This window comes from Protopterus annectens, chromosome 8.part0 (genome assembly GCF_019279795.1).
Source record: "Protopterus annectens isolate FY-2018-M chromosome 8.part0, PAN1.0, whole genome shotgun sequence".
In the NCBI taxonomy this organism is placed as follows: domain Eukaryota; kingdom Metazoa; phylum Chordata; order Ceratodontiformes; family Protopteridae; genus Protopterus; species Protopterus annectens.
In genome coordinates, this window is record NC_056741.1 from 1264615268 (window position 1) to 1264632802 (window position 17535).

The 17535-nt window shown below is 37.3% G+C and overlaps 1 protein-coding gene across 1 annotated transcript in view; it reads left to right on the forward strand.

Moving 5' to 3' along the window:
* CNFN (cornifelin) overlaps positions 1 to 17535 on the forward strand; it is a 155057-nt gene that overhangs the window by 118874 nt on the left and 18648 nt on the right. The window contains exon 2 of the mRNA XM_044079060.1: positions 10695 to 10815. Within this exon, the coding sequence (XP_043934995.1) occupies positions 10704 to 10815 (112 nt within the window). The 5' untranslated portion in view covers positions 10695 to 10703. The remainder of the gene's footprint in view (positions 1 to 10694; positions 10816 to 17535) is intronic.

Below are 17535 nucleotides of genomic sequence, written 5' to 3' on the forward strand. Positions count from 1 at the left end.
TCACACATATGTTTGACTTTTCCTGTTATAGTCTTCCATTGTAAATCAACAATATCTTGCTTTCCAAATCTGATTCCTAATATCCCTAATTCTTGCATAATAAATCAATTTATTTTATTTTTCCATTATACCTTAATTCTTTACTTTAATCTTTATTTAGGTGCATACCTATTACTTATAAACATTTACTTAAATATACTATAACTTCTTTCATACCATTCATCTGTCTAGGAATGACAATAATATCATCAACATATGATAACATTATAGGTATCTCTAGTCCTTATTTTGGTATATAACTTATATTTTTTAAGTTTTGATTAGTATGGCTTGCTACTGCATTCATTACTAATGCAAATATTATACTACTCAAAGGATTACCTTGTCTTATTCATCTCTTAATATTTACTTTCTCACTTACCCAACCGTTAATTAATATTTTCACTTTTATTATATTCATATGAAGTCCTACAAGCATTCCTTATCTTATCACTTATATTATCTGGCTTAAATATATCTCATAAAATTCCATGTTGCTTAGTATCAAAAGCTTTACTGAAATCTCCTACTATAATATATAATTCTTCTTGTCCATTCAAAATGTCATCTACTAATTCTCTAACAATCATTAATAATTCTAAACTTCCTCTACTTTAACACTATTTATTATATCTTGTACAATGTTCACAATTTTTACTCCCACTCTTTTTTGTATAAGTTTCATAAAAATGTTGTAGTTTGTATTATTCAATATTATAGGCCTCCAAAGTCTTATTTTACTTCTTTCCATATGAATTTAAATATACCATTACATAATTCCTTATATTTAAAACCTGCATTCATCCATTCATTTAACACTTTTATAAAATATATTTTCTGTTCTACTGTCATATTTTTATACATTTGGTATTCTATTCCATCATGTCATGAAGCTGAGTCTATATTTATTTGTCCTAATATTCTAATTCTCATAATACTATTCACTTTTCCAAATCCATATTATCTTGATTAGAAAAAGTTTTTTACTGTCCACATTTCTCCTTTCTTTCCCTTTTCTTCAAACATTTCTTTTATGCAATCTACTACTATTTTCATTGTACTTCTTTGATCTCTATGTATCATTCCCTCTCTGCCTTTTGACTCCCTTATTATACTGACTGCTTTTATTATTTTACTTAAGTATGGAGCAACTTCTTCTTTCTTTCCCTGAGGAAAAATTATTTGCTTAAATAATACATTTTAAATTTTTCATGGTTTATCCCATATATTTCTTTTCCATTAATAAAGTATTTATTATTTTTTTAATTGCTACATGCTTCTTCACTTACAGTAGTATATTTTGTCTTCACTTCTTTCCTGTAATCTCTTTGACATACCATATAAAAAATGCCTACCATTCAGGCCAATTTTTATAAAATTGTCTCATACTACTATGATCCTGTCACAATTCTAACCATCGTATTTCCCCTTTTCCTTCCCAATCCCTCTCATTTAACCCTTTTAAACCTTTCCTATCTTAATGGTATCTTCTTTATCTTTTATTTCTATCCAAATAGCTGTATTTCATTAGCTAACAGAAAATAATCTATTTCTGTTCTGTATATTTATCCATTGCATGCCCAATCACTATTCCTCCAAATACTTAGTTTACCATATTTTATAATTTCTATCAACTTTTTGACATCACCTCCTGTTTTTGTTTTTTCCCCTTAAATCCCAATTAAAATCTAATGCTATAATAATTTCCACATTTACAGTCACATAATTCAGAATTTAATTAAACATGCTTTCCTTTTTTTTTACTTGTAACATTTGCATATAATGCAATTATTCTGTATACTTTTTCTTTCCATTTTACATCTATAAAAGTAATTCTTTCCATTATGACTAATGTTATATCTTAGAATTTTAACTGTTGTTTTCATCAGAATTCCTATTTCAGAACAAGTATTATTACTTAAATTCCAAATAACATTATTTCCCCATAAAGTTTTTGTTTGCAACTTATCATCTTTCATCAATTATCTAATATCTTCTAATATTATTATGTCTATATCTAATTCTTTACATCATTCTATAATGGTTAACCATCTAACTGTAATTTGTAAGCTATTTACATTTATAGCTAATATTCTACATTTAACTCTTTCATTTCTCCAAAGAATACTATTGGATTGATTTTATTAAACTTTCATCATTTTCCTTTCTTTTTTCTTTTATATTTAGCCCTATAAATTTTCTTTTTCTCTCTCGTGCCTTTTACCAATTGAATTATTTTTACCTTTAACTATTTTCTAATTAAACGATTCTTCTTTATCACTAAACTCAGAACTTTCCTTTGTATTTATGCCTTTATTTTTCTGTAATCCATATCTGTTTTTCTTCTCATTCTTATCTTTACTCATAACTTCTTCCCTACCTTGTTTCTACCCCTGCTTTTCTTGATTTATCACTTTGATCCCTTCTTGTATGTTTCTGCTCCTCTTGCTCAGACCTGCTTATTCTTTCTACTTCATCCTTCCCTTCTTTACAGTCCATCTACATATGCCCAACCTTATTGCATTTAAAACATTATATTTCACATTTTCCATCATTTTCTATTTCACCATGGATATATTTTCTTTTAACAGAATCCATAATTAAGTGATCTATTTATCAACCTTCAGTGTTTATAACACTAGGAATGTGTACAATCTTTTCATTTTCCATTGTTAGTATAACATTGCAGTCCCATCTCCCAGTCCATAGCCCTCTATTATCATATACTTTAGAAATTTCCATTGCTTTTTTACGAGTTACTTACATGTCTTTTTAAAGACTCTTTTTCAACTTTAGCCCTAAACTGTACATGTATATTTTTCTTTGTTTCTCTGTAAGAAACTTAAAACACATATAAGTTCCAAGGAGCAAAGTCTTTCTTTTTTTTCATATTCTCCCAAAAGTTTCTCTATTAGATGTCCATTTTCAAGAATAGTATCACAAACATCTCTTTACTTCCATGAAACAAAGCTCTTACTTCTGAAGGTCTCGTTCCCAGTGGAGATCTAATATTATCCCATACGTCACACCTTTCCAATACTTTTTCTTCTTTATTGTAAATCATTACTCTGATGTTTCTTCTCTTTTTGAACTCCACTCCTTGTCTTTCTGCTTTTTCCCTTCTACTTTAGTATATCCATTTACAATCTATTTTTCTTTACAGCATCCTGAAGTATAAGTTCAGCATCTTCTGTTTGTATTTTATTTATCAAGTCCCCCCAAGAAATTCCTTGCCACTCTCTGTTTCACTCACCACCAACAAATCCTGTAATAAATCATTCTGCAACCCTCTGACTGGAAGATTGTAATAAGAACTTCACCACTGTCCATGGACTCTGCAGCAAATAATTCCTGTTGAAATCTGCATTCTGAATCCTGTGAAGGTTCATTTGCCTTTACTTCTCTCTCCAGACCATCAAAATGCTTATGTATAACCATTACATCAGGATGGGAAAGCTTGACTGCCTTCCCCATATTTCCATCACACTCCCTTTCCTTCCTTTGCTCATGGAAAAACTCAACCACTTCTGTTGCTTTCCTCACTTCTTCAATTGCAGATTCAACAACCGATCCATTTTTCAAAGAAGTGAAATGGTTGACAATAATTTTGGACACCACACCAATATGCTTCCTGCTTCCCCAAGGTGCCTACACACTTGGAACAGGAATAGAAGCACCACTGTACCAATGATCCTACCAGTCAAAAATGCTGAGTAGGGGAAGTTCCCCAGTGCCCTAGCCAAATTTACCCTAGTAGTATAAATACCATCTCAGGTCTCCCCTGAAATGAGGCTACTAGCCTAGTGGGAGTAACCTTGTTAACAAAGGAAAAAAAATATCTGCTTATGGATGAAGAACAGCAGCCTTTGGATAACTGAATCATTTGGACAGATTATGTACATTTATAGTTACCATCTGTTGGTATTTGCATACATGTGTGCATGTATGTATGTATGTATGTATGTAAGAAGGGCAAAGGAAACTTGGAAATGAATAAGCTTGTAAATCAAATGAACGTGGAGTAGACCAAAAGGGGTGCAAATGGGATTGCCAGGCAGCATTAAAACAACTATCCTTTCAGATGAAGGCAGAAACAGGCAAAGTTAATTTTAGATCGGCAAGAAGATAAGCAGTAGGATTTACTGGAACATTAACAGTAGGATATAAAAGCAGGGAAGAGAGATGAGGAGAATGGACTGTCAAGCTGTGCAAATCTAGAAGCCTGTGGAATCAAATTTACTATCTTCACAAAGTTTCAATGGGAGGAGGGACAGGTACATTGGCATTGCATATGAGAGTGTGGTATTGTATTAGGATTTATAGAAGAAAGAGATAGAAAAAGAGACAGAACTATTGTAATATGCATTATAGATGGGCAAAGAAGCACAATATACAAAGCAGATGATGACTAGGAAGGAGAAAACACTATAGGAAAGAAAATATTAGATACTGACCTTGAGACTAAAAGTAATGGGAGATGAATATTTGTGGGTATCAGCAGTACACAGACCAGAAGACTGAGACGAAAAGAAATTGCAAGACTTATACATGGTATCAGGTTAGTTGTTCAGACATGGCTTAGTAGTGATGGCACTGGAATTGATTATATGAATGAACAAAGTGATGTGGGTGCAGAACCCAGTTTGTAGGGGAAGGCTTCACGATGCATGACAGTGGTTATTGTTTATTATGTTTTCTCTGAAGGGAAATTGTACTTCTGGAGAGTCACACTTGGTGGAATAAGTATTGGATTTACTTGGTTAAATACACTGTTATACATATATTATAAACAAAGTGGTGGTGTAGGTGAAAAAGAGGAGGCAGTAATGATGGGGATGCCCATCATCCAACAGTAAACAGTGGCTATCTATTTCAAGTATGCTAAAGAAGAGATAATTGATAAATGCACTGGTGGTGGTAGAAAATGTGTAAGAAGTTGGAATAATAAAATGAGGAATGGGGAGAGGTCAATGATCTGTACTTGGGCTTCCCAAACAAGGGGTGCATTATGGAGCTAGTGGATAATACTAACCATACCACAGTGTTTGTCTTTTCGGCTTTTCCCGGTTAGGGGGTGCCACAGCAGAACTCCGGTCCGCTACTGATTGGCAGTAGATTTTTATGGTGCCGAGTTGTCAGCCCGATGCCCAACCTTTAGCGAAGGCACGCCCATTTACGCATGTCTTTCGGAAGCCACTCAACCACGGGGAGGACATGCAGACTCCACACAGAAGGCACTCCAGCCAAGAATCGAACAGGAGAACCTCTTGCTGTGAGGCAACAACGCTACCGCTGTACCACCGCAGCTTCCACTAACCATACCACAGTATTATCTACAATTCTAAAGGTGTGTAGGGGTGGAGCTAGTACGCAGGTCTGAAATTTCAGGAGAGGTGATTTGATTTGCTGTGCAGGGAAAAGGATTAATATAGAAGGGTAAAAGGAAGATCAGATGCTGATGACATCTGAAGATGTTCATAGGTTCATAGGTGTGTACTAGGCTAATGGCCCTGGAGTCTTTACAAGTCTAGCCCATAGGATTACCTTGACATTGTGCCACCTGACCTTAGTTCCCAGTGCCTCTGTCGAGAAGAGCCACTGGAGTGATCCCCAGGGTGAATTTTCTGTTTCCCATCCACTCATCAAGATTTCTCTTGAAGAGGGCCAGTGAGGTGCTCTGTTTGACATGTATCGGAAGTGTATTCCATAGCATGGGCAGTCTCTGGGTTATGAACCTGTCCCTCCAGCACATTCTGTTGATTATGGTAATGAGGTTGAGGTCTCTGGAGCATGTGGTGTGGAGGGATTGGGATTTCTTTAGATGTAGCATTTCTAACAGAGCTGGGTCAGACATGGCTTTGTAAGTCAAGCAGAGATCGCCTCTAAGTAGGGGATATGAGACAGAAAATAGGGTACATGCCAAATGGGGCATTGTACTCGATGATTGGCCTAATGAGGAAAGAATAGAGGGAGACAATGACTTCTTTCTTCCTGGATGCAAAACGCTTAGTAATGAGATATACCACATTGAAGGACTTTCTGACCACAGTGGCAATGTGGTGGTCAAAAGAGAGGTTGCTGTCAACCTGTGTTCCCAGATCTCTTATAACGCCTTCTGTGTTCAGTGGAATACCATTGATGTGGCAATTTATGGGAACTGGGTTTTTCCCAAAGGGGATGACAACACATTTTTGGCATTCAGCTTAAGGCCATAGTTCTGACACCAGTCAGTCTCAGTGAGGCCTTTCTGTAAGATATTAACATCACTTGGGGAGTTAATAATGGCTCCCAATTTGCAATTGTCTCCAAACTTTGTCAGCCAGAGTCCCTTCATGTTGGACTGGATGTCTGAGAAGTAGATGCCAAACAGGAGAGGACTCAGGACCAATCCCTGTGGGACTCCACTCATGACTGGTCAGCAGTCTGATATGGAGTTAGTTACTTTCAAACTGTGGGTTTTATCTGTGAGCCAGTTTGCAACCCACCTAGTGATATATAGGTTGATGCCTAGCTTAGTGAGTTTTTCTATGATTCCTGAGTGGGGAATGTATCAAAGGCTGTGGCCAGATCAAGGTAGGCTGTAAGAACCACCTTGCCTTCATAAACAGCTCTGATGACTGCCTCAAAGAAGTCGACCATGTTGAGCAGGCATGATCTACCATTCACAAAACCCAACTGTGTGGGATCCAGAGTTTGGATATTCCCTATATCCTTGATTATTAGGTCCATGATGATGCATTCCATAGATTTGCATATCAGACTTGTCAGGCTAATGGAGCGATAGTACCCAGGGTCTGTAGTCGCTCCGCCTTTATGGAGAGGGATGACTGTAGCAGTGTGCCATTTGGTAGGGACAAAGACTGAGGTGAGGCTGTGATTGAACAGGGCACACAGGTAAGATGCCAGTTCACTCTGTAGTTCATGTAGAACACAGCCAGGGATATTGTCAGGTCCCATAGAAGCTGTATTCTTGGCCTCGGACAGTGCTGTTTTAACCTGTGCAGCAGTAATACTGGGTGCCTGGCAATCTACAGGTATTGTGATTGGTCCTTTGGGGGGGGGGGTAAAGTTGGAACTAAATCTGTTGGCCAGTATATTGGCAATATCTGTTGGCTCGGTATAGGAGGTACCATTGTGCAGTAGCTCAGAACAAATCTGGGTATTGCCATGGAGATTCTTTACATAACTATAGAAGGCCTTGTGGTTGTCTTTACTATCTGCTGTAATTCTGTTTTCATAGCTAGCTTTAGAGGATTTGATGGGGGATCTCAACTTTTTGTTGAGGCTGATAAGGGAGTTTTTCCAGTCTTGGGACTTCATCTTATTCCACATCAGTTTCCCCCTTCTGTTGTAGAGTTTGTTTATGGCAGGGGACCACCTGATTGGCTTCCTTTTTTTGGAGGAGAGCATCTTGGTTCTGTTGGGTATGGCAAGATCCATGCATTTGTGTACGTGTTCGTACAGTGCATTGGTGTATGATTCAGTGGTCATGCAACTATTCTTCATTTGCATGGGTGCCGTGAATTTAGCCACCTCTGTTTTTAGGAGCCCAAAGTTGGCTTTGGAGAAGTTTTTCATGGTGGTTACCTTTGTGGGGGGTTGGGGGGAGTGAGAGGGATGTGGATTTTTAAGGTGAGTAGTTTGTGGTCGGATCTAACCAGGGAGGAGTTGACTATTGGTGTGGAGCAACGGTCGCCCATGTTAGTAATGACCAGGTCAAGGATGTTGCTACCTCTACTGGGGTAAGAATGAGCTGGTCCAGGGCATTGGAATTAATGAATTCCAGGAAACGTTTGGTAAGTGTATTGGTACATGAGTAGTTTTCCCAGTTAATGGAGGGGTAGTTGAAGTTGCCCAGTATGAGAGCGTTAGGTTGGACTCTAATATTTTCCAGGGTGCTTAGGAATGTGGAATGTGAGTCTTGGGACATGGTTGGGGACCCATAACAGACTATGACCTGAATCGCTGTCTTACCCAATGTTTGCTGCACCTGAAGTATCTCTGATGCGTTATGTTGGGCCACCAGTCTGAAGGTTTGCGCATCCTTTATGAATATGGAAGCACCACTGCCTTTGGAGCTTCAGTCCAAGTTCTGGGGCCGAAAGGTGTGGAATGAATTTTAGCCAGGTAGTGCAGGGGTTCTTTCTGCTGCCTTGAACCAGGTCTCTGTTACAACACAAATGTCGATGTTCTCCATTTTAAGGAGTGCTTTGAGTGAGTGCATTTTAAGATTTAGACTTCTAGCGTTGAGCAGCATGACCCCCAGATTGCATTTGTTTGTAGCTGTTATGGTGGTAATTTGGTCTTTGGAACACCACCTAAAAAAGGCACTATAGGGATGGCAAGAGCCTTGGCCAGTATCCAGAAGCCCAGGGGTCACAGATGCAGGCCATCTCTGGCAAAACATCGAGGTCTGTCAATCATGTATTAAAGTAAAACTGCAAAAAGCCAGTGGGTGTATCAAAGAGGAAATATGGCAGGCACAAAATAGTCAGGTTTAACTGAAGGATGAAATAATAAGAGCAGGGAAAAAAGCAACTAGCGTTGTATAAAAGAAAAAGACAGAATGTGCTACCTGGCTAACCAGTTGTAGATTGGCCTAATATTCTTTGTTACATACAGTAAAAGAAAATAGTCAGGATGTTATTGGAAATCAATGTCACTCCTCAGACATTTAAGAGGGCTTTAGTGAAAACTAACACACTGCTGGGATGGGGTCTATGTTACATAATTGAAACCTTAGGTTATCAAACACCTAAAGGTCGATCACGAAATATCGAACCCTTAAATCAAAAACGGGTTTTCCACACAGGGAAACAATGCCGTTGGTCAAATAAAAAAAAAAAGTTATAAACAGAAATAAAGTGGGGGGGGCTGTGCCCCACACACACACCCTAACTAAATATACCAACTCCAAGATCGCTGTACAGCGGAGAAAGAGCAAAATCCACATAATGGCCAAACTACTCGTTTCCCTGTGTGGAAATGGCCATTCGCAATTATCAGACTTCGACATTTTGTGATCTACCTTTAGGTGTTCGATAACCTAAGGTTTCGATCACATAATAGGGAACTGCCGGGATGCATGGTGAAAGAGGTTTAAAGTTATCAGAGGAAATGACGTTAAATCACTGTAAGGGACAAAGAAAGAGTCAAGCCTGAAGTGCTATAAACAGCTCTGGGTACCGTATAGAAAAAGACTATCTCACTGATAGATAATTTGGGTTGGGGTTTGGCAAAATATTTAAAGTGTTTGTCTCACAGACACAAAGTACTAAGTTAGATTCTCACTTTCAGTCACTGACTGGTTATTGACTAGGCATATAATAGTCTTCAGATTGGTTGCCTAGTATTTACCTACAAACCTAATATAGAGATGAGGAGTATAAAAAAACAGCTGAAAGTATATGACCCAACACTTTGGAATAAGGAAAGTCAGGGAGCACATTAGATATGGACTCATTATATCAATATGCATTGATGAGATGAAGTTAAGGAGGAAGAAGAAGAACAGATGTGAAGACAGGTGGCTACATAACAATTAGTACTTACAAAATATATGCTGGAATAAAAGTATTTATCTTTTGTTACAGAAAGAGTGATGAAACCTGGGAAACAGTTGTCAGAGGATGTGTCAGATTATGCAAGTCAATAGAAAGACTGAGGAGAGCTTAAGATGACTGAAGAACTGGAAGAAAAACTAGATTAGATCATCCTGGTGGTTTATTGGTTGTCTGACTCTCATCTCATGGTCTGAGGTTCATAGCTGACCTCCTGTTACTGTCTGGAATTTGTATGTTTTCTCTACACAAGTGTATGTTTTCTCTAGATTCTCCAGTTTTGTCCAATAAAAAAACGATTGTTGACTCTGTACTGTGGAGCTGTATACACACACACACACACACACACACACACACACACACACACACACACACACACACACACACACAAGCACACACATACAACTATTGTTAGCTACCCTTTCCTTTGCAGTCCAAACAGTGGCTGAAAAGGGTGAAGGGATACTAAAAATGTAACTTCAGTTAACTGCTTAGCAAATAAATCAATACCTAAATGAAAGAGAAAGAAAGCTGTTCAAAGTCTGTCAGATGAATTCAATGGATAATGACCCTTGCTACTAAGAACGAAATGTGAACTTTTTAAGTATCTTCAAGCTGAGTGCCCCCATTTTACATTAGAAAACTATATTTCTCCCTCAGTACAGGAACAAAGCAAGAGGGATTATTACAATCTGCTGAAAGACATTTTGCCAAAACCACTCTAGTGATGTTCATTGGAGCCCAACAGTAAGGAGCCTAAGTTGGGGGAGAGAAGGAGGTGTACTCTGCAGTTTGAGTGGTCTTATATCTGACTGGCATATGGATTTGTCAAATTCAATCCTCCTATGAAAATTCATGAAAAACGTATCTGTTAGCTGTGTAATCATTTTGGTTTTGTATATTTCATTTATTGCTTCTCTTTATTGTCTGTAATAGCACTAACTGATCTGATAGGTAATGTTCTCTATTTTGGTTTCCCAGTAACGGCAGTATTCACAGTCCTGAACATTCAGTTAATTAAAGAATATATTATTTAATGCTGTCCTTGGTCTGGAGATGATTGATGTCTGATCATTCATTATTTCAATTTAACAGGATTTTAAAATGTCTCATCCAGTCACAGGACAGCCACAGGTTATTACCACAACATATACTTCCACATATCCATCTTCCTGGAGCACAGGACTAATGAGTTGTTGCGAGGACATGGGGATCTGTAAGTAGTAAAAGTCAAAGGCACATGTTCTCTTCTGAGATTTAAAATTTCTTTACTACCTTTCTTCTTGAGCCAGGTAGAATAAACTGAGAATTCACCATTTGTTGGCTTATTTCCGAATAATTACTTAATATTTGTAACTTAATCTTTCTTTACTCAGCCATTGAAATCTGTTTTATTAAAGAAAAAACTTTATGTGGAATTTTATGTATTAAAGCCTTATCATCAAATATTTGTTGAGTAAAATAAAAAATGTTAATGCTGCGATACTTATAATAAAAAAGAGTGAAGTAAAATGTGAGTGCTGTAATACAAATAATCTAAAGTGAAAACATGATTTAAAAAAATACTGTGAAGTACCTCAGGAATTTTCAATGTGTAAGAAGTGAGCACATTTGGGAAAACTGTGTTATATGTCCAAAGACTCGCAGTTTCAAATGACAGTGGGTGTGGATAGAGAGGGTAATTCTGCTGTTGAGTAGAAGATAAACTTTACGTTAATTTGGAGCCACAGATTATCCATTAGGCAAGACATTTGACATATTTGGTTAATTAAGTACTCCTTATCTCCAGTGAAAATCTACGTCTCCAGGTTTTTTCATTTGAAAATCAAGATAATGATAAATAACTAATAATTTAGTCTGCATTGCAAAGTAATTGTGCATATACCATTCCACCCTGACATTACCCACTGATACGGGATGTAACTTAACAAAAATAAATAATTTTATTTCCTGTAGACAGAGTGTTAGGCAAAAGTATCACTCAGGTGCTATATTCATAGATATGTGTGTGTGTGTGTGTGTGTGTGTGTGTGTGTGTGTGTGTGTGTGTGTGTGTGTGTGTGTGTGTGTGTGTGTGTGTGTGTGTGTGTGTATGTGTGTGTGTGTGTCTGTGTGTGTGTGATGGCACTGAGTATTGTCAATACTATAGCTGTCCAACATCTGTTTAGTCAACAAAATTTGGTTGACTAAGTAGATGGTTGACTGGTGTGCAAGGTCACACAATATTCGGGGTAGGGGAATATACAATTTTGGAGTTACGATATATATAATTAGCATGGGCTTTGAGGGGTGCAGGAGGCTTGTCCCCTGCAAAAAAAGCGTTGTTTTTGTTTATTTTTTACATTTTACTTCTGCATGTGCAGAGGCTGTTTCTCAGAGCATGAGTAGTAAGTAGTGTGTTGATGTTTGCAATGTCAGCATTTTCTGGTCGATGTTATAAATGCCAACCCTTGGGTCATTCAGTCATAATCTGGAGATCCATAGATTCATATAACAGATAGATAGATAGATAGATAGAAAGTATATCTGTATAGATTTATATCTATCTATCTATATATGTATTGCTATGGATTGACTGCCAGTATGTAAACTGAGCAGGAACTTTACAGATTACACTTCTGCTTCTTCTGAATCTTGTTCCCATTGCATGCCAGTTCTCTGATGTTCTTCTGATAAAATTGATAAACTAAAATCTGAGGCTCAGCATTCAGAAAAAGAGAATTTTGAAGCAAAGAGGAAAATGCAAAAGTGATGATTCATACCAGTAAGTTGCAGCAGCTCAGAGCCAAAACTGTTGTATAGGAGTTCAGGTGGCAAAGCCCCCACCTTCCTGTGTGTTGGATGTGTTTAGTGAGGGGTGGTTGTCCCAACACAAAATAATATTTGCAATGTTTTTGACATTGCTATTAAATTATATTTAATCTCAAAACACCATGATTCAGAATTTTAAGCTTCAAATACTCGCGCCAGATTCATTATTATACTTCTTTAAAAAAAGGGAGATAGACATTAAACTTTAAAGGCTCTCAATGAAGTCAGAAGTCCAAAAGGTTACTATTAAAAAAATTAAATCTGTGGCAAAAAAGTTTCCATTCTGAAAATACAAGGATGGCTCAGCTTTTTGGGGAAAAAAAGAGGAGGACGCATAAATGAAACAGTCTTCCTGAATGTGGAGAAATGGGAAAATTGTGATGGAACTCAAATAGTCATGTGCTGAACATGCGGTAGCTGTTATTAAAGGTTGTGGACATACCTCTCAACCTCTTAGCACAAGAAATCTGGACAAAGCCAACATGAATGGTGGCACAAAGCCATAAACACAGGGACTGCTTTTAATTACTGCTCTTATAAACTCAGATAAGTGTTAAGATAACAGATTTTGTATTAGCACACATTTTCTGAAGGATATGGAGTCTGAATCCCAAATCACTCTTATTACTTAGGGACTTCAATCCTGAATGATTTGCCAGCAAACCATAAATTTTATGATGAACAAAATATGATTAAAAAATCTGGACAGTTGAGAGGTATGGTTGGAAAACATGTCTGGTGGTTAAATAGGTATATAATTTGTTAAATAACGTTATGGACAGATTAAGGAAACCATGTAGCCTTTGGCTGTTTTCAGAATCTATGTTTTTATATTCCTCCACAGAATGATAGTGGAGTTTCCTTGCACAACTTAAGTGAGTTACATTTTCATCTGTGGGATAGGTACAGCTAGGTACATCACAGAGATCAGTTTAGTTCATGTTTATGATACAGGTACATAGATGAGGGAATTGACTTTACTAGTAATGGTAGAGCCTCTTTGAGAAATGCAGACCTGCACTGGAAAGATAGCTTACAATATTCTGAGACATGGATAAAGGTCTTAGAAAATAGTTTTTTTTTTCAGTTCAATATAATTTAAACCTCACCATCAAACTCCCTACAATAGCACAATAAACTCACATCACAGTCCTAGTCACTGTTGTGCAGTGTCATCTTCATGATCCTGAAATGGCTCTTTTCTGCAGCTCCTTAATGGCATCCATCCATGCTACAAAGCAACCTTTTAGACTGTCCTAAGGGTATGACCTCACCCACACCCCGGGGAATATGAGTTTTTCTGCCATCAGTAGTTTTTTGGCTCATGGAAATAGTACACTTGTGGCAGGGGTGATATTGCTGCAGTGCCAAAAGGCATGTGAAAGTCTCAGTCTGGTGAGCAAAGAACAGAAGAAATCAGTAGATCTAGAGAAAGTAGAGGTACTGAATGAACACTGAACATCCATAGGAGGTGAGAGAGGGTGCCATACTGTAAGGTACAACAAGATGGTGCTAGACTGGGATGGAGGAGGAGGAAGGGAAAAAGGAATTGGATGATGTTAGGGAGGATAATGCACAGAGACCTGATGAGTTGTCTTCTGAGGTCTTCAACAAAATTGGTCGGTGTGCTGTCAGATCCACTGATGAAGACCCTGAACAGAGCTCTGTCCAGTGCAGAAGCACTAGAGGACTAGAAGACAGTAAGCACCATACCACTGTATGGGAGTGGGTAGGAGCAGGGCAAGTATTAAAAGCTACAGCCTGTTAGTCTGACAGCAGTGACATAAAAGTCATAAAGTCTTGAGAGAAATGTTTGCTTTCTTAGACAAAAGTCCACAGGACAACCGACAATACATGTTCATAGTCAGAAGAAGCTACTATTCAAACACAAACCAGTTTTATGAATGACGTACAAAAGATCTTGATAGGGGAATACCAGTAGATGTGATCTTATTGGACATCACCAAGGCCTTTGGCTTGTTCATACACAGGTGCCTCTAGAAAAGTTAGACAGGCTGGAGGCAGGATCAAGACTAAGTAGCTTAATTGCTGCATGGCTGAATGGCAGTGAAGACAGCTGTAGTCAAAACACACTGTCAATATTAAAGAAGCTGGCTAATGCTAATGTAGTATTGCAGGGGACTGTCCTGGGTAAAGTACATTTCAGTGTGTTTGGTTCAGACATAGCTGGAAAGGTACAGGACAGAATCAGCCAAATCAGTGGCAAACATAAAGATTTGTGCAGCAGTGGAGGATATAGGGAAGAATCTAACAAAAGATTTGTAAAGGTTGACTGAGCGTGATTTAGTGCAGTCTGATGCAAAGTGCTGCCTTTTGGCTACAGTATCCCTGTATCAGCTGAAAGGATATAATCTGATGACAACAAAGCAGGAAAAATATCCGTTGATGATGACTATGTCTAGATGGGGCCACTGGAACCACTGGTGGTGGCAGGAAAACAGAAAGCTGAGATATATGCATGTGTGTGTGTGTGTGTGTGTGTGTGTGTGTGTGTGTGTGTGTGTGTGTGTGTGTGTGTGTGTGTGTGTGTGTGTGTGTATGTGTATATGCAAAGAGATAGAATCCAAAAGCAAAGAGGTATTGCTCATTCCTATTATTGGGTCCTGGTTATGCCACACCATGAAAAAATGGGTACAATTCTGGAGGCAGCAGAAAGAAACCTGCCAGAAGGAATCTACAGAAAAGCCACTATAAAGGAGCATGTGAGGGAGAGAAAAGTGTATGACTAGAGAAAAGAGGATATGGAGCTGTTCTCACAAGGCATGACAAGAGGGAGGGAGGGCATGATATGGATGCAGAAGGACATGTCATGGAGAAGTGAATGGAATGTTCAGAACAGGAATGAAAGGGAGGAGGGTGCATAGGTAGCAGACTGGAGGGATCAGTTGTCCCATGGCTTTGCAAAAATATGTCTTCATAAAAAAAGGTTGCAAACCCACGGAATTAAATACTGGAATGGGTGAGAGAGTTATTATGTTGACGGATAAGTATGTTTTTAAATACTGGTTTGGAAGTGGCACAAAAGCCCAAACAATAACATTTATAAGCACTGACACACTTTTAAAATGGCTGACCACATTGGAAATGTTACTGATTTTGACACCACTAGGGAAAATTGAATATAGAATAGAAGTTTTGTTTCTATTTTCACATTATAAAAGAGTTCCAGTGTTGCTAAATGTAATGGATCTAAAACCATATACGCTGAATCATTTGAAAAATTTTTTGAATAAATGCATTTCTTTATTTATTTAGCCAAGCATGTTAGGTCTACAGGGAAGACATTTTTCCTAGAGGGGATCTAGGGACAAAAGTAACCTGGTAGAGTTCTGCAGAGAGATGATTCCAGATACCAGGGCAAATTTTACTGAAACACTTTTGATCTGAGCTAGGGCCTAAAGGGGGTAAAACTAGAGTTTGACTATTGTTCTGCTGGTCTCTGAGAGGAGCATGAGGAGGACTTTGGCTTTTGCAGAGTGAGATAGTGATGATCTAGTTGGGGAGAAGGATGTATGAATCTGCATGTGACATCATTTGCTATTTGTATTTAAAAAGTGTTATATACAGAGTATAAGAGCTTTTCTGGTATCTTTGATGATTTAAGTTCAAATGGAGTAGAAGCATATCTGTTGGATAATAACTGGCTACTACATAGTCAATGTAGTTTCTTGGTGGCTGCATTTTATTACGTATTATATCTAGCTAATTATGCTGTTTAACCATGGGGAGATACTGTTGAACTTCCTGCTGGGTGCTGAAGAGCATTATGGTAGTTTTACTGAAATTAAGATTAAATTTATTTTGAATAAGCCAATTAGGTATAGATGTGAAGTCCCCTTGAAGGTTGGTTAGAATGAGGAAGAGGATGGCCTACTTCAGTACAAGATAATGTAATTGAGGATGGTCTACTTCTGTACAGAATTATGTCATTAGTATAAAAAATTATTTTGAGTGTGTGTGTATGTGTATGTATATGTATATATTTATTTATATGGATTTACTAACTTTAGCAAATGGCAGTAATATTGATGTGAATAATGCCAATACCAAATAATCAACATTATGCACATCAACACTTTACTAAGCCTATGCCAAGCATCAGTCTCTTCTTATGCATAAAACCTTAAAATAAAATTAAAAAGAAAACATTGTTTTTTGCCCCCATACTCCCTACTAATTATACAGTCTAACTCCAAAATCACACAGTTCTTGGGGAAAGTGTAAATTCCCCAACCCCGAGAAATGTCCGATCTGCTATTTTTAAGTTGACCAAATTGTGCCAACTAAACAGATTTCAACAAAAGTAGCACCTTCCATATGTGTGTGTGTGTGTGTGTGTGTGTGTGTGTGTGTGTGTGTGTGTGTGTGTGTGTGCGTGTGTGTTTGTGTGTGTGTATATATATATATATATATATATATATATATATATATATATATATGTGTGTGTGTGTGTGTGTGAATATATATATATATATATATATATATATATATATATATATATATATATATATATATATGTATATATGTATATATTTTTTTTGTGTGTGTACATATACATATACATATACAAAAGGATACCTGTGACAGGTCAGAGCAAATGAGGCCATTGATGGTAAGAAGGAGGTTAGACCATGAAAGTATTTTGTGAAGGGGACTGATATTATTATCTGTAGAGAAATTATGCTAAAACATTCCTGAAATAAGGATAGGAAGGCTAAGGTTTGATAAAGAAGGAAAACATTTATTTGATTTTATTTCTTCAAATAAGAGGACAGACATTCCATTGTTTAATAATGAATGTTACATTTCTTTTGATAAGAAGATAAATCATACCCCTGTATAGGTAAAGTTTAAACTTATCAGATAAAAGATCCCTACCTTAACATCCACAAAAGTTAAGCAGACTGATGTATGGTTTAACGTATGACAGAAATATAGTACTCTAACAGGTCAGTCCTTCCTCATCCCTCTCACATGGCAATATTAAGACAGTATATGGCACTGATATAAATCCATAGCTCAGAATATTAAACTTGAATTTTACTACATAGAATAAAATATATGACAAAAAAAAACATTTTATTTGTCAAATCTCGGATTGCAA